This window comes from Etheostoma cragini, chromosome 6 (assembly GCF_013103735.1).
Source record: "Etheostoma cragini isolate CJK2018 chromosome 6, CSU_Ecrag_1.0, whole genome shotgun sequence".
NCBI classification, from domain to species: domain Eukaryota; kingdom Metazoa; phylum Chordata; class Actinopteri; order Perciformes; family Percidae; genus Etheostoma; species Etheostoma cragini.
The window spans coordinates 17,161,487-17,178,861 of record NC_048412.1 but is presented as its reverse complement, the minus strand read 5'-3'; the positions used below and the strand labels follow the sequence as shown (position 1 = coordinate 17,178,861).

At 41.0% G+C, this 17,375-nt stretch overlaps 1 protein-coding gene across 1 annotated transcript in view; it reads left to right on the top strand.

Annotated features, from left to right (window-relative positions):
- si:dkey-246i14.3 (ephrin-A4) overlaps nt 1-13,269 on the top strand; it is a 29,845-nt gene extending 16,576 nt beyond the window's left edge. The window contains exons 2-5 of the mRNA XM_034875108.1: nt 2,174-2,472; nt 5,902-5,970; nt 11,205-11,231; nt 11,940-13,269. Of these exons, the coding sequence (XP_034730999.1) occupies nt 2,174-2,472; nt 5,902-5,970; nt 11,205-11,231; nt 11,940-12,028 (484 nt within the window). The 3' untranslated portion in view covers nt 12,029-13,269. The remainder of the gene's footprint in view (nt 1-2,173; nt 2,473-5,901; nt 5,971-11,204; nt 11,232-11,939) is intronic.
- The last annotated feature ends 4,106 nt before the right edge of the window (nt 13,270-17,375 follow it).

Sequence of the window (17,375 nt, the reverse complement as noted above, 5' to 3'; positions counted from 1 at the left end):
TGCAGATTGGGGGATGGGTGAGAGGGGAAAAAGGACCTGAGCAGTGCAGAAGAAGCTTGAGGTGAATATAGCAGGGGGAGCAGCATGTTGACACAGCACACGTCTATTATTACACACACACACACACACACACACACACAATTCCATAGCTGGTGCACCTAAGTAAACATTTTTTCTGTCTCAAGCAAGTTTCAGAAAGCATAGTACAAAGTGTGTGTGTGTGTGTGTGTGTGTGTGTGTGTGGGTGCATGCGTGTGTGTGTGCACACTGGCTTAATGTGCATTTGTGTTCCCTTAACCAAACAATCAAGTTCTTTTGTTCGGCTGTAATTAGCACACACAGGTAATAGAGCTATCGGGACGTGGCCACACACGCACACACACACACACGCATGCGACATTTACAGAGAGGATATTGATCAGAGGAGAGTGTGTGTGTGTGTCCTGAGCAAAGCATCCAGATCAATGGCGTCCTGTCGCGTTGATAGATCGCCAATTCTGCACGATAGCTATTGAGCAGGAAGCAGCTTTTGGTGAGACCTGCCTCCAGGGTCTCACCTGCATCCACCACCACAACACACACTTTCTGCTCCATTATTTCACTCAGAAATACTGCGCCCACTTTTGGGTTCAGAGTTAACAGAAAACGCTGATTCTATTTCACTTTCTTAGTTGTGCCATATGCCCTTGTCCTTTCTCCTCTCTATGCTCCATCCATCTTTGACACCCTCTGCAGATTTGCTGGACCATCTCAGTCCCCTGCTTCCTATCATGTAATTTCAGTTTTTTCGTCATCTCTGTCTCCTCCTCTCTCTCTCATTTATTCTTTTGGTCTCTGCTCTGTCCGCCTACTTAACTTAAGACTTCTCCGCCGTCTACCGCCATCCCCCCCTCCCCATTCCACACTTTTTTCCTTTCTGTGTTCCTCTTCACTGACTCCCAGCACTCCCTTCCTCTCTCCTCCGCTCTGTCACCCCTCTATAAAGACTCCCACTGATGGTCCTGAACCTTCTGCCCAAGCCACATTCTGCCCCTCATTCTTTTCTCCTGCGCTCCATGTGAAGAGGAGCCCAATTAAAGTCCGACTCCTCTTTTTCTTCCACTCCATTGTTCACCTCTCTGTGTGTCTGCACTCAGACACTCTAGGGTCGCTAATTAAAACACTTTACTTTCTTTTCTCTTTATTCCACTTTTTTTTTTGTTACCTGTTCTTCTAACTTTCCTCTTCTTTTGGCTTTCTTTTTCATTTTCTTGTGTTGTAATCTATCTGCTCCAACCCATCTCAAAAGCTCTCTTTTCATCAGTCTCCATCTGTCGTTTTCTCTGCCTCATCACAACATCACTCAATCACGCACATTAATGCCCTCCATTTGACATATCTCTCATCATTTATTGTCCCCTGTTTAGTCTTTTTCATGCTGTTATGATTCATACAAAGTCTTATGATTTCTTCATGTTGAATTCGCCTCACTTACTTTGTCCTATATCGACTTCCTCAACCTCAATTTGTCTCACATCTTCTCTTCTCTTCCTCCATATTAGTTTGTACACAGGTAACTCTCTATACTGTAGCTGACAGGAAGTCAGAATCTGCGGTCTAAAGAAGCATGCATTATGCAGCTCTTCTGTTCTAATGATGCTGTCTTGTCCAGAGTTGTTGTTATGCCTTAAGCCAATCAACCTTGACTGAAGATGTGGTTGTGCATGCACGTTCACGTCCACATTAGTTTGCGCACGCCTGTGTATATCTGTGCTGTGTAGTAGGAGAGTGGAAAAAAGAGGGAGTCGAGTTTATTTTGCACCGAACCCCCCTCAGTGGTCTTAATTAGCATATGAGGGATTGTTGTTCACGCTATCTGTTGCTCAACATGGCTCCCTTGCTAGCCTGGAAGTAAAATGCAGTTGTATCAGTGTGATATATCAAATTGTAAAACATTCTATAAGACATGCAAAACTTTGCTTTATCACCCTGTGTAATCGTTTTGTGTAATATTGATGAACCAGCCGTCTGCTGTATCCACATTCCTCCAGGCACAAAGGAATTATGGAATACCTGTCATCTGTCTTCTTTCTCTCTGTCTGGGTTTAATCACCTCTCTTCCCCCTTCAGTCATGTATTTCTCTTTGTAATCGTTAACGTGGAATATTAATGTCACTGTGATTCTGTCTTCCAGGTTAACAGCAGGAGATCTGTCCATCCAGGTGAATCTGAATGACTACCTGGACATTTACTGCCCGCACTACCCTGACAAGGGGACCCAGAGTCCCGGGCAGCCGGAGACACTGGCCCTCTACCTGGTGGGAGAAGTCTCTTTCCAGGGCTGCGTGGAGACCAGAGGGGCCATCAAGAGGTGGGAGTGTAACACCCCCTACGCTCCGTTTGGACCAGTGCGCTTCTCTGAGAAGATCCAAAGGTTCACTCCCTTCTCACTGGGGTTTGAGTTTCTGCCAGGTCGCCACTACTACTACAGCTGTGAGTATAGGGTGTGTGTGTGTGTGTGGGGGGGGGGGGGGACACTTTTAAATATCGGTACCAAAACGACACCTCTTTAAGTTCCAGGTTCAACTAATGGTCATATTCCCAGAGATTTTCAGTTTATTATCACTTAAGGCAAAGAAAAGTGGTATATCCTTACAATTAAGAAGCTGGAACGAGGTAATGTTTGGAATTTTTGCTTTAAAATATTTTTACGTCCAAGTACTTCACTGTAACGTTAAACGTTCACGACTCAATGAGCAAAACTCAAAGTTCAAGCTTTATAAACCTCTAGAACGGTGTAACATTCTCTCCTCTTAAGACTCAGATAATCGTCTTCTTCAGGACTTCTTTTTGATAATATGAATTTATACTTACAGATTCAGTTACTATCATTTCTCGAAAAGAACTAAGGTGCAATACATCACTAAAAGGTATCACTTTTTAATATGCAAAGTGCATTTTCACTTAATGTCTTGTAAGACATTTCTTGCTTAAAGCTCCACACCCTTGAAGCCAAGTTACACAGCCCAAAAAGATTTGCATAGACACCTGTGTTGGAGGAATTGTGGTGGCCAGGCTGAACATTTTTAAGGGATAAAAGTTTGAGGGCAACTTTAGCCTATGTGTTTTTATTAGGCTTTGAGTGTCGACAAACTGCAGCTTATAGCATTACTGTTTTCCATAAAACCATGCTGAATTAAATTAATTTGATTTTTTTTCTTAAACCTGTAGGCCCTTAAACAATTTTATTGATGTTTTTTCTTCCTCATTTCCCTTTCCTCTGCTCCTCTTGCCTCACTTATTTATTTCAAACCATTGGAGGGAGAAAAGGGAGGGAGAGACACAGAAGATGGCTGAGTGGCTGTAAAATCCAGTTTTTTTTCTTACTTTTTACAACTTCTGGTGTCAGTCCAACCAAGAGGGCAGGACATGAAACAACACAGCGTATGAAAGAGTCAAGTGAATCCATGGTATGGAAGGGTGACAACAAAGAGACAGATGGACCGCAAAGTGTAGGAGGAAGAAATGAAGATCAATACAGGACGACAGTGAGGTGTGTGAAATAAAAGGCATGCAGAGAAGCAGACAGAGGTAGAAAAGCGTGGAGGAGTGACGGAGAGGGAGAGAGAGAGAGCAAAAGATGGACACAGTCTGACAGTAAAGGGAGTGAGGGTTGGGGGGGACGCCGGATGAGAAGAATCCACACTGGAGATAGACAAGGGAGAGCAACAAAAGCGAGGGAGAAAAGGGATGGATGGGATGAAGAAAAAGAGGAATCTTTACATAAATTACTGTTGCGGTCCAAGGGACAATGGGGCATTGTGAGGGCATGAGAGAGTGCTTCCACACACACACACACACACACACACGCACACACACACGCACACATGTAAATATGTACACACACTCACATACTGGGCTATTGTGGTTGTTCAGGCCAGTTCAGAGAAAAGCAACAATGGAAACACCCCCCCACCCCCCTTCCCCGGTCGGGCCACATCGGGCTCACAGTGATTGTGTGTGTTTTGTCTACATCAAAGATAAGGCGTAAAGTTAGTCCAAATGTCTGGCTCCGGGGTCTGTGTGCTGAATGGGCCCGCGGCACTGGAGACAGTATAATGGCATTAGCCTGGGAGAACAGTACAATGGTATTAGAAACACTAATGGCATTAGCTGGCTCAGTCTGAGCTGGGCTGATCTCCTCTTTACAGCTCCCACAGGCTATGATACTGACAGGCCACTGTCTCTGGCTCTCTGCCTGACCTGCTGACCAACGCCCGCTACTTCTCCATGTCTAGATCCACACTAACAGGAAACACCTTGAAATCCTCTGACCGTCCTAACATGGAACCACATGAGACGATAGCAATGTTTCCAGGGGACACCTAAAACTAAAGAATGCATGATCTAGCAAATAGTCAAACACAAATTTTTGTGATCACATTGTTGAAACTAAAATATATATTTAGCTTAGAAATAGACGTTTGGTTTTTCAATACAAAAAAGTTCAATGAACTACGTTGATTTTTTTTCTCCATTACTTCTCTCAGATTTAAACAAAACCAAAAACAACTATGAAATAAAACCTATGAATATGCAAATATTGTTCATATGAAACGTTTAACTACCAGATATAGGATATCTCTTACTTTCTCAGTCCATTCTCGGTGTATGTGCCCTGGAGGTTTCAAGTTTCTTCATCACACTTGCATGCTGGACTATGATTTGCTTTCAAACTAGTAGTGATGTCATAAAATCTTGCTCGTACGTACACGTCTCTTAACTGAGATTTAAGGTGAGAACAGAGAAATGTTCTCCATTCAGCAGATGAATGTGAAAAGCCTTCTAGTGTCAAACTCAGCACATATATCATTCTGCACAGTGAAGCTCATCAACACAAGTAACAGCAAGCAAATGTCCTTTTTGAAGGGAGAGGGACTTGAAGTTAACTTCCATAGGACGAATCTCTGAAAAAAAGGTCATCTTCCAACATCACTTACAAGTTGTGATCTGAAGAAAATCGCATGTCGTGGCTTGTTCGTCAGTTTTTAGTTTCCTCTGGAAACTTGTGTTGGTTGAAACTCCCATTTGACGTGTTGCGTATGACCTTCTGCAGCATTTCTGTGTTTGCTTGTACGTTCTGTACTTGTGAAAGTGCTCCTCTCTTAGCATGTGTTTCATTTATTAGCAGCCTTTTTTTCTTAATCTGACATATGTGCTGTCGACATGATGAAGCTGTTTTGTCTGTGTGAGTTGAGCTCTCTCAGCCACCGTAGATAGTGCCCTATAACTTGGTCCCACTGCTATTCTGTGCTGTAACTTATCAGTTGAAATAGATACAAAGTGAGACAGACTGTTAGTAATCATACGCTCAGCTTGTGTGGTGGGTCCCTGTTGAGATAGCAGCTGTTTGTGAATAATTCAAATATAAAGCTCTTTAACTGCAGATTCCAGACAGATTTGTTTTGTTAAAGCAATACTAGACTGACAGGTAATACAGCTGATGTTTGCCAGTCTTCCCATATGAGCTATAATCAGTGTTGATATCGGAGCAGTTGCTTTTTTCTTTTACGGCCGCACTCTCAATCGCGTGTTTTATTGATGTTATTTAGTTGTGCCAATAAGTGTGAAGTAGTGTCTGTGACACAGGCAGATGGTGTGATTCTTTATATTGATATCATACGTTGTGTGAGGTATTGACATGGTGGTCGCTGCTCTTTAGCTTTTTTGTCTTATAAATTCTTCAAACATACAGTAACAAGAGTTCTGAAAGAATGGATATAATGGAAGGATTTCATCTGGCATTATGCAAAAAAAATGTATGTGACACTTTAGCATTTTGAATACTAACCACTTGTTGTGCTTAATAGGTAAGCAGCATATTTAAATCTTCGTCTCTCTCACTCTTTTTGTTGTTTCTAGCTCTACCCGCAGATGAAGGCCCTCCTCTGCCATGTATGAAGTTGCGTGTCACCGTGTGCTGTGAGCCCAGTGAGTACACTCCTCTTTTCATCTGTTCCTCCTTTCATGCTCTCCCCTTTGTACACCAAGAGACTCGTCTCTCTGTCTCTCTCATCTCCACTACCAGGGCATGGTGGTTAGACTGCTCCTCATCCCCACTGCTATTACCCCTCTCTTTCTGAATAACAGTAATGCTCTAATTCGCCACTTTTATCAGGGAAATTCATCTTTCCCCCCCAGAATCTTGCATTATCTTTAACCTTTAAAATGAGATTTACTCCACTTTCCACTTTTAAACCAAATTGGATTGAGTTTTTTTTTACAGCATTACTCTGCTCTTTTTTTCTCCTATCTCTCTCTTTGTCCTCCCCCCTCCCTCAATTCTTTCCTTTTTTACCTCCTTGTCTCCCTCATTCTCCCACTCTCCATCTCTCTGCCCCAGTGTGAAATTCCCAGAGTTGATCTAATCCAGAGCACGCCTGGAGTAATGTTAGTCTTCCAGTCCAGTGAGCTGCCCATTCCGGTTGGGAATGTTGCCCAGTCACTGTGGGAATTGTGTGTGTGTGTGTGTGTGTGTGTGTGTGTGTGTGTGTGTGTGTGTGTGTGTGTGTGTGCACTTCCTCATATGTGTCTGAGACGTCTGTCCCAGTTCCCATCCCAGTGCTCTCTGCGGGGGGCTTGTCGTGCTGTCCCAGGCTGAACCAACACATTTTTTCTAGGAAAGCTGGTCGCAAGGTTGCTCGTCTCTGCATGTGTGTGAGACCCGTTCACTTAATCCCTATGTGCCGTCTAACAACACCTTCCAACGGCGCCGCCCCGATTAAATTTGAGGGCATTTTGATGTAAAGTAAAAAAAAATATTAAAAGGCGGAATAAAAAGAGCCCCATCCGTCTCAAATGAATTCTTAAATGCCATCCCTGTTCTGGCGCGAGACAGGGAGTAATTTGCTGCCTTATTACCAGAGTGAAGACTGATGACTTTTTTAACATGTTAATTATCCTGCTGTCATTAATTAGAAATACCACGGTTAGTTGTTCAGTGAGAAACTGCTAATGTAGTCTTTTGACCCAGCCTGTCTGAGCCGGAAATAATCAAATATTTGGAATCACCTGGATTAGGCATGCTGGGAGACACATGCACACACATTTGACTTTACATTAGAAAGACTTCCACCCAAAAAGATGCACATACTTCCATCTCCCTGTTTCCTGATTTGTTCTCTCTCTCTCTCTCTCTCTCTCTCTCTCTCTCTCTCTCATCCTGTTCCTTAACCAAAACTAATCCCGAGTAAATGTCTGGATCTCCCTCTCCTTGTCTTCCATTGCCCCCACCCAACTCTCCTGCTCTTTCTTTTTAGTCTTCTGTCATTCCTGAAGTGGCACTAATCCTCCCCTTCTCTCTGTCTCCTCAGCTCTCTCCGCCCTTCCTCAGTTTTTATGATCTTTCGCTACTGGCGCAAAACTAATCCAGGCACCATCCATGGCAGTCTCTTACACTTCCTCCTCCCTCCCCCTCGACTCCGCCCCACCCCTCCACCCGATCCCTCCTCACTCCCACCTCCTCCATCTTTCCTGTGTCTTCTCTATCTCTTTGTTGTATCTCCATATCTACAACACGGTTATTCATCGACTCCCCGTTCACCGCTGCTCCGCTCCATCTCTGTTGTGGGCATGCTGTGCGGAGAGTGCGTTGGGATGAGAATACATGAGGCCAGAGAAAGAAGAACAAATGAGATGGAGGAGATGAAGGAGAGTTTGAGGGTGTCTCTCTTTCTCTCTCTCTCCTTTTGACTGTCCATTAGTGGTGGTTTACCACAGCTGTTTTGTTGTTCCCTCTGGCAACATCTTACATACCCTCGGGTTTCTTCCTGGTCAGGTTCCCTTTAATCTGACAGGTAGCATGGCAACAGGGGTGTGTGTTTGTGTGTGTGTGTGTGTGTGTGTGTGGCCCTCGGTGATGGCAGCCTCTTGTCCTTCAGCTACATCTCTTATCTAAACTTCAAACCGTGCACTTCTCTCCCCAAACTTTTTTTTTTTTTTTTACTTCCGGAAAGAATGTGATTAAGTGGTATTTCCATGAGGGGATGCCCTGTTGTGGGTGTTTGAATTAATTATGAACGAGCGCGCACACACACACAGAACTGCCTCACACGGGTCTGAAGGACAGAGTGATGACAGTGAGAGGGTCCGTCAGGTACGCTGTCATTGCTACAAGGTCAGCTACCACTGGCCAGTCCCTCGGTCTCCTCTCCAGTGTTTAAACGTGTGTGTTTATCTCCTTAATTTAACCCAAAAACACAACCAACCAGGCAAGACAGCTTTAGTGACGCAGGAAGCTCCTAATGACCTCCTGTGTGTGTGTGTGTGTGTGTGTGTGTGTGGCTGTGTGTGTGTGTGTGTGCGCGTGTGAGATGTTTCCTCATGCTGGTTGTTTGCGTGCAGCATTGTAAAGCATGATTTGGCTTTGTTTTAAGTTTTGGTTATGTTTTTTTGGCGCACTGATGTGTGTAATGATATTTATTTGAACACAGCGCTGTCGTGAATGACGCCAGATAAAGTGCTTTGCTGAAAGGTGTTTGAGCCCGTGTTGCATCAGGAAACAAGGCTCTGAATCGGCATCAGCATACTGGTGCTGTGAAATCTCGAGCGCCCTTTCACCGGCTCGTTTCGCCTCTCACTCCATACTTCTCTCTCCAAACTCCTCCTGTTTGTCTCTTCCTTTCCTTGTCGCTCTAACTCTCCGCCTTTCTCTTTTTGCCGCCGTCCTACTGTGAGAAACCATTATAGACCAACTTCCCTCTCCTTCTAATTGATTCTCGTTCCCTCACCGTCTCTCTTCCCTTGTTCTCCTGCTGTGAGCAGTCCATTGCATTCATTTCAGTTTGCAGAGCTTCACCATTTTCCCCACTTTCTTTCTTTCTTTCTTTCTTTTTTTTTTTTTTTTTTAAGAAATGTCTTACATCGCTGCCCTCCTTTACCCCCTCCACTCTCTCCCAAATACCTTTGTACCCTCTGAACTCGATACACACAAGGACACAACTCGGACACAGACGCACACACCGCTTGCTCGTCCGCGCTCTCTCCGATCCTAAACTCGAAACCCTGAATTGGACTTTACCACTTTCAGCGATTTGCGTTTTTACGTTCACTGTTTTTTCCGCTTTAGCTATTTTTTTGATTTACATTTTTCATTTTTAGTAAAGCACTATAGTTATGGTTGTATTAGCTCCTGCGTGTGTAAAATGGCGGCATGAGAGGTGGGATGGTGGAACAGTGTCTTTCTCTGCAGTGGGGTGTTCTGCCGACCGCACACACACGCGCACACACACTGGCACACACACACACACACTCACACATTTAGCAATGATTGTGCATGTACAGTTACACATGCTGCATGTTTCTGACTGCAGTGCAGAGACAGCACAGTTCTTGCAGTCATGCCACCATCGTCGCCATTTTGTGGCGGTGCATCCCATGACCAAAATTATGAGATTGACACAAACTAGTGGTCCTTGGTGTTCAACTGTTGCGCAAATTATGTGATTAAAGTCAGATCCAAACACACATATCACACACAGCCGGGTAAACACAAGGCATTTAACGTTTTAGTTTTGAAGTGCGGCGGAGTGTTACACTCGCACACACACACACACACACACATTACTTTTCAGTGAAGTGTTTTTCCTCTACCCAAGTAAATAAGTTTGATGTAAGACATATTTATACTTATCATAAGATAATTATTCCTTTTATAGCTTTGTTTACAGTATCTGAAATATCCACAAATAAATCCATAAAAAACTGACTAAAGAAGAGTTAAAGTCCTATAACCATTTTTTTCTTCTATAAGTAATTTGCTAGATTTGCTTGTTGATTTAAGATTATACACATTGTTATGCTTCAGTTTTATCGACGAAATTTAAACACGAAAGGACAGCTAATTAATATAAATAAGAAATAATACGTTGTTTGATTGTATTAAAATGTGTTTATTGCAGAAATTTAAACTTTTTCAATTAATAAACACAATGATTATGATTTTTATTTGTGTAAATGCAGCAGCAGTATTTAAAGCCTGACATGTTACTACTGTCTTTCCTTTGCTTCGATTTTTTTTCCAGTTCAAACACTCACTATTACAGTTAGATAGACCGGCATGTGCGCACACACGCTAACTCAACCAGAGGCCCAGACCCAGCATGCTATTTAATGCTTCGTTAACCCCTGGATGTTCGTTGAGTTGTACTGAACCTGGGAGTCATTTAGTGTCTCATGTCTGTTGAAGCGACATGTTGCTGCAGAAACCTGTAGGTACGAGATGGAAACACCCCTATTTAATAGATCTTCCACTATGTGACAATACAGCTGATAAGTTGTGTCCCATTTCTTCTCCCATAATCTCAGTCACTCGCTCTCTGTGTGTGTAAGTGTGTGTGTGTGTGTGAGAGACGTTGGTTCAAGGCCAAAGATCGATTTAATAATGGCTGCAATTGTACAGCCTCATCCCAGTTTTCTGACCTTTCTGTGAGTTTTTTTTTAGCCGTTTCTGCTTTTTAGTCTCTCCACCTGTATTTTTTGTGAAGCTTTTCCTCTTCTTTTTACCAGCGCTCCCACCCCTCCCTATCCCTTCATCTGAAACATCACTCCATCATTCCCTCCATTATGTCCTTTTAGTCGAACCCCTGCTGAGAAAGTGACGCCCAGACACAAACAACCCCCCCCCCCATCACTTCTCTTTCTCTCCCTCCCTTTTCTCCCTGTCTGACCTTGTTTCAATCTTTTCTTTTCAACCTTTTTTTTTTAACCATACTTTCTCACTCGGCTCTCCAGTGTTCTTCCTTTCATCTTCTGTCCACATCTTGGTTTCGCTCTGTCATTTTGAATTTTCATGTGTTTTTTTCCTCCTTTTTCATTTCCTGTATCCTCTCTGTATAATCTCGATCATTCTTACTCCTCCTAATTTACATAACACTATCTTTTCCTGTTGCCATGCTTCTCAAGCTCTTTTTTTATCCGACCTTTAAGAGAATTTGCATAGAGGACATATTTAGGGTTGAGCAGCCAGTCAGTACACATTTTTCATGGCGTAAGGCTTTGAGTAATGGTAAATACCTTACCTTGGTCATTTGTCTGTTTCTTGCTCCTTCGGTTCCACAAAGCAGTAGCTTTATTGAGAAAGTTAAACATACGAAAATGACTAATCAGCAACTTGTTTCTTTGCCTCAACTTTATTTAAATCTTCTCTCCCTTCTCTCCTATTACAGCATCAGAGGGTTCAAAACAAATACAAGGTGAGCGGAAACATTTTTAAACTCAATGTATCATTAAGCATAAGGATTGCATCTTTATAATTTGTTGGTTACATATGCACAATTGCATATGTGATATTTCCGTTCTTCTTTTACTCATTCAAGTTCAAATGTAATTTATTTTCAAAAATCGGTAATAACAAAAATATGGTGCATTATCTGTATGAAAATATGAAAATGACAACGTACTTAAAACTCAATTTTGATTGATCCGGACACCAATACGTTACAACTACAGTATATGTGATCGCTGAAAACCTCATTCCAGAACAATGGCCATGAATGTGCTTTCGTAACATTGATCTCTCTTCTGGGACATTTTTCTACTCGATTTTTGGAACCTGGCTGCAGGTTTTTTCTCCTATTGAGCCACTGGAGCAACAGTGTTCTAGGGCGATAAGGCAGTCTGTGTTACAATTCATCCCAGAGGTGCTTTCTTCTAAGGTTTTCTACGGCTACGCCAGTCTCCAAAAACAAGGATCTATCACCAAATATTGTCACAAAGTTAGGAACACACACCAGTGCCTATAACATGCCGTAACGTTAAGATTTTAATAAATTGGAATTAGGCGCTTCTGAGCCCAAGCTGTGGATAAATGGTGTCGACCAGTATAATGTCCACATACTTTGGGCCAAATGGTGCATTTCATACAAACTTTTTAATTCCTAAAGTTTCCTTCTCTCTTTCAGAAACTGTAGCTGAAAGTAGTACGTGCTCACTGAGGACTGCTTCACTTCCACTCCTCCTCATCCTTGTCCTCCTCTTGTTGACCACCTGACTTCCTCGTCCCTCCTCACCGCTGACCTCATGCCCTTTTTCCCCCAGATTGGGGGATATTATTCAGATATTTAAGTACACAATGCCGTCTACGCTCAGACATTGAATGACATAATGCAATCTATGCTAAGCTACTGCATATGACAGATATTGCCTTGTGGCTGGTTTACCTGTCAAATTCCAGAAAGAAAGAATCTGTGTGTCTTATCCAGAATGGGGCAACAGTGACTCAGGGACAGAGAAGTCAAATCTCTGTGATTCATTTTTTGTTATTTCCTTCAGAATATTACACATAGAGCAAGCCTGAATCATAAGACTCATATCCCACTGCCAGAAGAACAATGAGTCTGTCTGGAATTGTTCCATCCAAGTTTTCTCAGTTTTTCAAATTCCGGTTCTCATTTTCTACTGATTGTGTTTTTGTGTATTTACGAAAAGCTGCCTTCTGTTTAAAATGGGGCCAAATAAACACCTACCACTGTACCGAGTGGCACAGGTTGGAGGTCAATCAGTTAGCTGGTGACTTTTTTTTTTTGAACATGGTTAGACATAAGTTATTGACACATTTTTTTCTCTCATTTGCATCTCATTAGGATAAATATGTCAAACTGTTTTTACAAATTAGATTTCGGAAATAAAGTAGTTTTAGGAGGAAATGGGCAATTTTTTTGAATAGTCAAGCAGGGCTGCTGCGCCCCCTACTGGGATCATACTGGTTTAACTGGAGTTGGACTGGGTTGGCCATAAAGTCGGATTGTGGTGCTGTTTGGTAATAATGGGACCTGGGACAGAGTTTGTCCTCTGATTGGACCCCCTGTTGTTCTGCCTTCCTACGCCTTTCTCTGTTTCAGAATAAAGCACTGAACAGGGGGGTTTATGGGTAAACGGAGAGCATCAGCTCCCCTTACTCCACTGAACATGCGGCGGACCACTGAGGAGGTGATTGCTCGATGATTCTGGTGACCAACAAGGTGTGCAGTTATGCACACAAGCTTTTTGTTCCTTTCGTTGTTCTTTTTTTTTAAGCAGGACCCTTGATCTTAGGTTTTACTGGATACTTAATGTATTCTGCAAAATGAGATATATTAACAGCATAATTCAATAATTTGGTAAGAACTGATCTCTGATATTTAAGTGCAAAAATACTTATTTGGCATACACAAACAATGATTTATATTCTAGATGTCTTATATGTATGGACTGGTATTTTCAATATGCTTTGCTACAAATTAGTTTTGATTTCTTTTGCTAAATAGTATTTGAACGAAATTGCTTTAATTGAATGTCATAGATTAAGACAAAATATCATATCAAAATATCATAATGACTAAACACTTTAAATTGAAATTAGAGATAATGTAGGTGTGTGTTTTTCATTGAAATTAAATGAAGTTATATATATTTATAGTTACATGATTATTCTCCCACAGAATTTGAGTGACGGAAGCTCGGAAAAATTAAATAATTGTTTAATTTATGAAACCGTTTATTCCATCTTAAAAGAAAATTACATTATCTGCACTTATATATTTTCTCATGCTGTTAATCACACCCGTAATACCACTTGTTTTTGTTTTTTTATTTCCTAAATGGGTGATAAAACCGCTGTTTGAAGATGTGTTATATGTTTTTAGTGATGTAGACTTTTTCAATAATGTACACCTAGAAATCTGTTTTGATTGTTCTGCTTTCACATTTTAGTGAAGAAAGTAGCTTCTTCTGTGAAGAGCCAACTGCAATCTGAGCCCTTCTTTTTTTTTCTTCTTTTTTTTTACGCGGCAAGACAACAAAAATAAATACGATTGCATTTAAACGCTTCCAGTCGATCGTATTTTAACTTTTGAAAGTGTTGAGGTTTTATGTAACTGAAGCTCTCTGTACCAACACACACACACAACTCTTATTTGCAGAACACATCCAGTGTAATACACATGGGTGTGGAGATAGGGAGACCTTTGGGACCTGAAATGACCTTGTGGTGCAAGAGGCCGTTGCAATGTGAGTAACTTAGAGACTATTGAGCTGAGTTTGTATTTATGGGCAGCCAATTCTGATAAAACTCCAATACACTCCCGGCATTAATAGACCCTAAAGCATAATTGCCAATACATCGACCTTAAAGTAACTATATTTCTTTACAGTAAACACACAAATGAGGTAGAAAACGAAGCGAGAGGAGATGTTTTTGTTTTTTAAATTTAAAAATGTACATCATGATAAGCTTTAAAATGCGTTTTCATTTATGTAGGCAAGAACCTCTTGGGAAGCCAGAAAGGCAATTTCCTAGATAATAGGGCTAATGCTTCTATTTCATGGTTTATGATCTCTTCTGATGACATGTTTGTCAGTGTTGAGGCATGCTATGAGCTGGCTTTGATTTTTGACCTTCACAATTTTCAAAGCCCATGTTCTCATTCTTTTTCCATTGTGAATGATGAAGTAAACATACTGAAATCAGCGAAAAGTGGGGGATAATTTTAAACCAACGTTGAAAGAAAAGGACTTAAAAAGAAGAAGCAGTAATGCGAGCCTTTGTCCACTTCCATTTTAGATGTGTAAAAGCTCTATGGCTTTATTCCAGTAGAAGCATGTACAACCCATGTGTGTCTTTGATTCCAGACAACGCTTGAACAGTCTGTGCATTTATCTTCTGAATTTCTTTGAACTTGACAATGTTGATGTTTTGAAGACGTCTGCTGTACGTCCATGTACTAAAGCTGGAAGTGAACTCACCCTCCAAAATCAAACTTTGTAATTATGGACAGACGTTGCTATATACATTTAGGAGATCATGAAAATCCCACGTCAAAGTTTCCTCCGAGGCTTTCTGGGGCAACTGTGATCGGAAAAAATTCTGGGACGACAAATTTAGTTTTTAATTATCTGTCAGACTAAAAATAAAACAATCCTTGTTTCATATCCATGTTGCCGCTCTCCTTTTCCACCAATGACACTGTAATTACACAGCAGGTTCTTCCTTTCCACAAGTTAGCCTATATTTACTTGGACCTCTGCTGAATATTTAAGGCTCGGATTGCCGGTGTTGATTACATCTTCAGAAATACAAAACTATGACTATTAAAAGAAGCAATCTTAGAGAGAGAGAGAGAGAGATATTGTTTGTTTACTGGCACACTCACATGTCAACATATTTTAAATATATTATTACTTATTTGCATGCATTTTACAGCAAAAACCTGCTTAAATAAATTCAAGGTATATTTATGTTGGGTACTTTTAAATCACTGCAGGGTACTGTAACATGTTTCTCCTTTTTTTTTAGGGGTCCACTGAAAGTAGTTGTCATGGACGCATGCTTCTCGAGCTTCTCCTTGAAAATCGGAGGGATGTTTTTCCCAATTAAGTTTCTTAGAATGTAATCAACACATTGATCAGGGGTGACATTGTGAATCCTGCACTGTGTATTTCAACAAGGTGAACTGAGGTGACAGGGCGTCCCAGGAAGTGTCCTTCTGAAAACTTAAGAAAAAAATGACTCCAGATCCTTGAGAAAAATGTCTTTCAACATTTTGAATTCATCTGTTGGCTTTTTGTTTTTGTTTTATTGAAGTCACAGCATCCACAATTCTCTGGGAAGTGAAGTGATGCAAGGCCAAGCTGGCTTTCTTTGGGCATTCTTTCCTTTAGAAGCTTCCATCGTGTACGTACATTTTAGCAAAAAACATGCACAAATTGTGAAGAATATAAAGCGACCAGCACTGAAACTGTCTCTTAAATATCTTTTTCCAGACTAGCCTAATCTTGTTATGATGCTGTATTTATGTTAAATGGAGTCATTCGTGTTTTGACTGTTTTCACCGAGATACGGTATAAATGTTAAAGATGGGCAGAGCCAGTTTGAGATTTAAAAGGTGTCTAAACTTAAGCTCCACTGATCTTTCCAGCTCACTTATCTAATATTTAGCTGTCATTTCTGAACATAACATCTGCCAACTTCTAAAAACCTTTTTCCATCAGAAAGTCACAGTTTGAAATCTCTTGACCTCTCACTCTCACAGCTCTGGAAAAAAAAGCATTTTCTAGCATGAGGAAGCAGAAGCTCTAAGAACAGGAAAAAAGTGTTTTATCCGTAAGCAGCACTGGGTGTCATTTACTCACGGTAACGTCTCAGCTGTATGTGCTGGATTATATAGTCCTGCAAAAAAGAGCTCTTAACAAGATCAAGGACTTAAGGACAAGGATGTTAAAATCTCCACCAATTGGCAAATTGTCACTTGACATCTCTTGCACATATTGCATCTACTTTTTCAATACTTTATAATCAGATACACTATATGATTCCCAGGGTGAATATTTCACCCGTCATGCTGTGGAGAGTAAAAGACAGGCTTAAGAGGCTAAATCTGTGAAGCAGACCTTCCACATAAATGCCTTTAGAGTCGTTAGAATGCAGTTCAGTTTTTTTATTTGTTCTGGGAGGTTACACTTCACTTGTTTTCCAAATAATGCATTTAGGAATATTTTCAATGGCCCTCACAGCTGATCAATATACCAAACTTATAAGATAATAAATAAAAGGGTTATTTGCCAGGTACATTTATACATACTAAGAATGGGTCCCCATACATTTAACCCATCCTAACTGAATAGGAGCAGTGGGCAGCCATAGTCCGGTGCCCAGGGACCAACTCCAGTTGTAACGCCAGTGCCTACGTCAAGGACAAATGGCAAGAGTTGCCTAGCATGTATATCTTTATGGTGGGATCTCCCAGAGGTGCTTTTTATATATTTATCTTTATTTTTTTTAGGTTTATAACCAATTTTAAAGTAGCCAAATTATGTTGCAAGATTTTAGAAGCGCACTGAAAATTTGTGATTGCTTGACCTAATGTGGACCCTAGAACAATAGAGAACAGTGTCATCAGCATAGCAATGAAAGTATACATTTTTTATATTATTGCAGAGGTTGTTTGTATAAATGATAAAAAGAAGAGCCCCAAGGATTGAGCCTTGACGCATCCCTTTTGAAATATTTAGGTAGGCAGAAGTGAGGCTGTCTATTTGGACAAGTTGTGTTCTCCCTGATAGGTAACTGTTTAACCATCCCACTGCTTGTTCTGATAGTCCAATAGAGGTGAGTCTTTCAAGGAGTATTTTATGGTCCACTGTGTCAAAAGCTTTTGACAAACCGATAAACAGTGCTGTTTATTGTCCAAGGTCTTTACCAGGTCATTGACAACTTTTGAAACAGCTGTTCTTGTACTATGTTGTTTACGAAAACCAAATTGAAATTCAATCAGAATATTGTTATTAATTAGACAGTCTTTTAATTGCATGCTGATGACTGATTCCATTAATTTAGTTAATACTGACAACAAGAAAAAAGC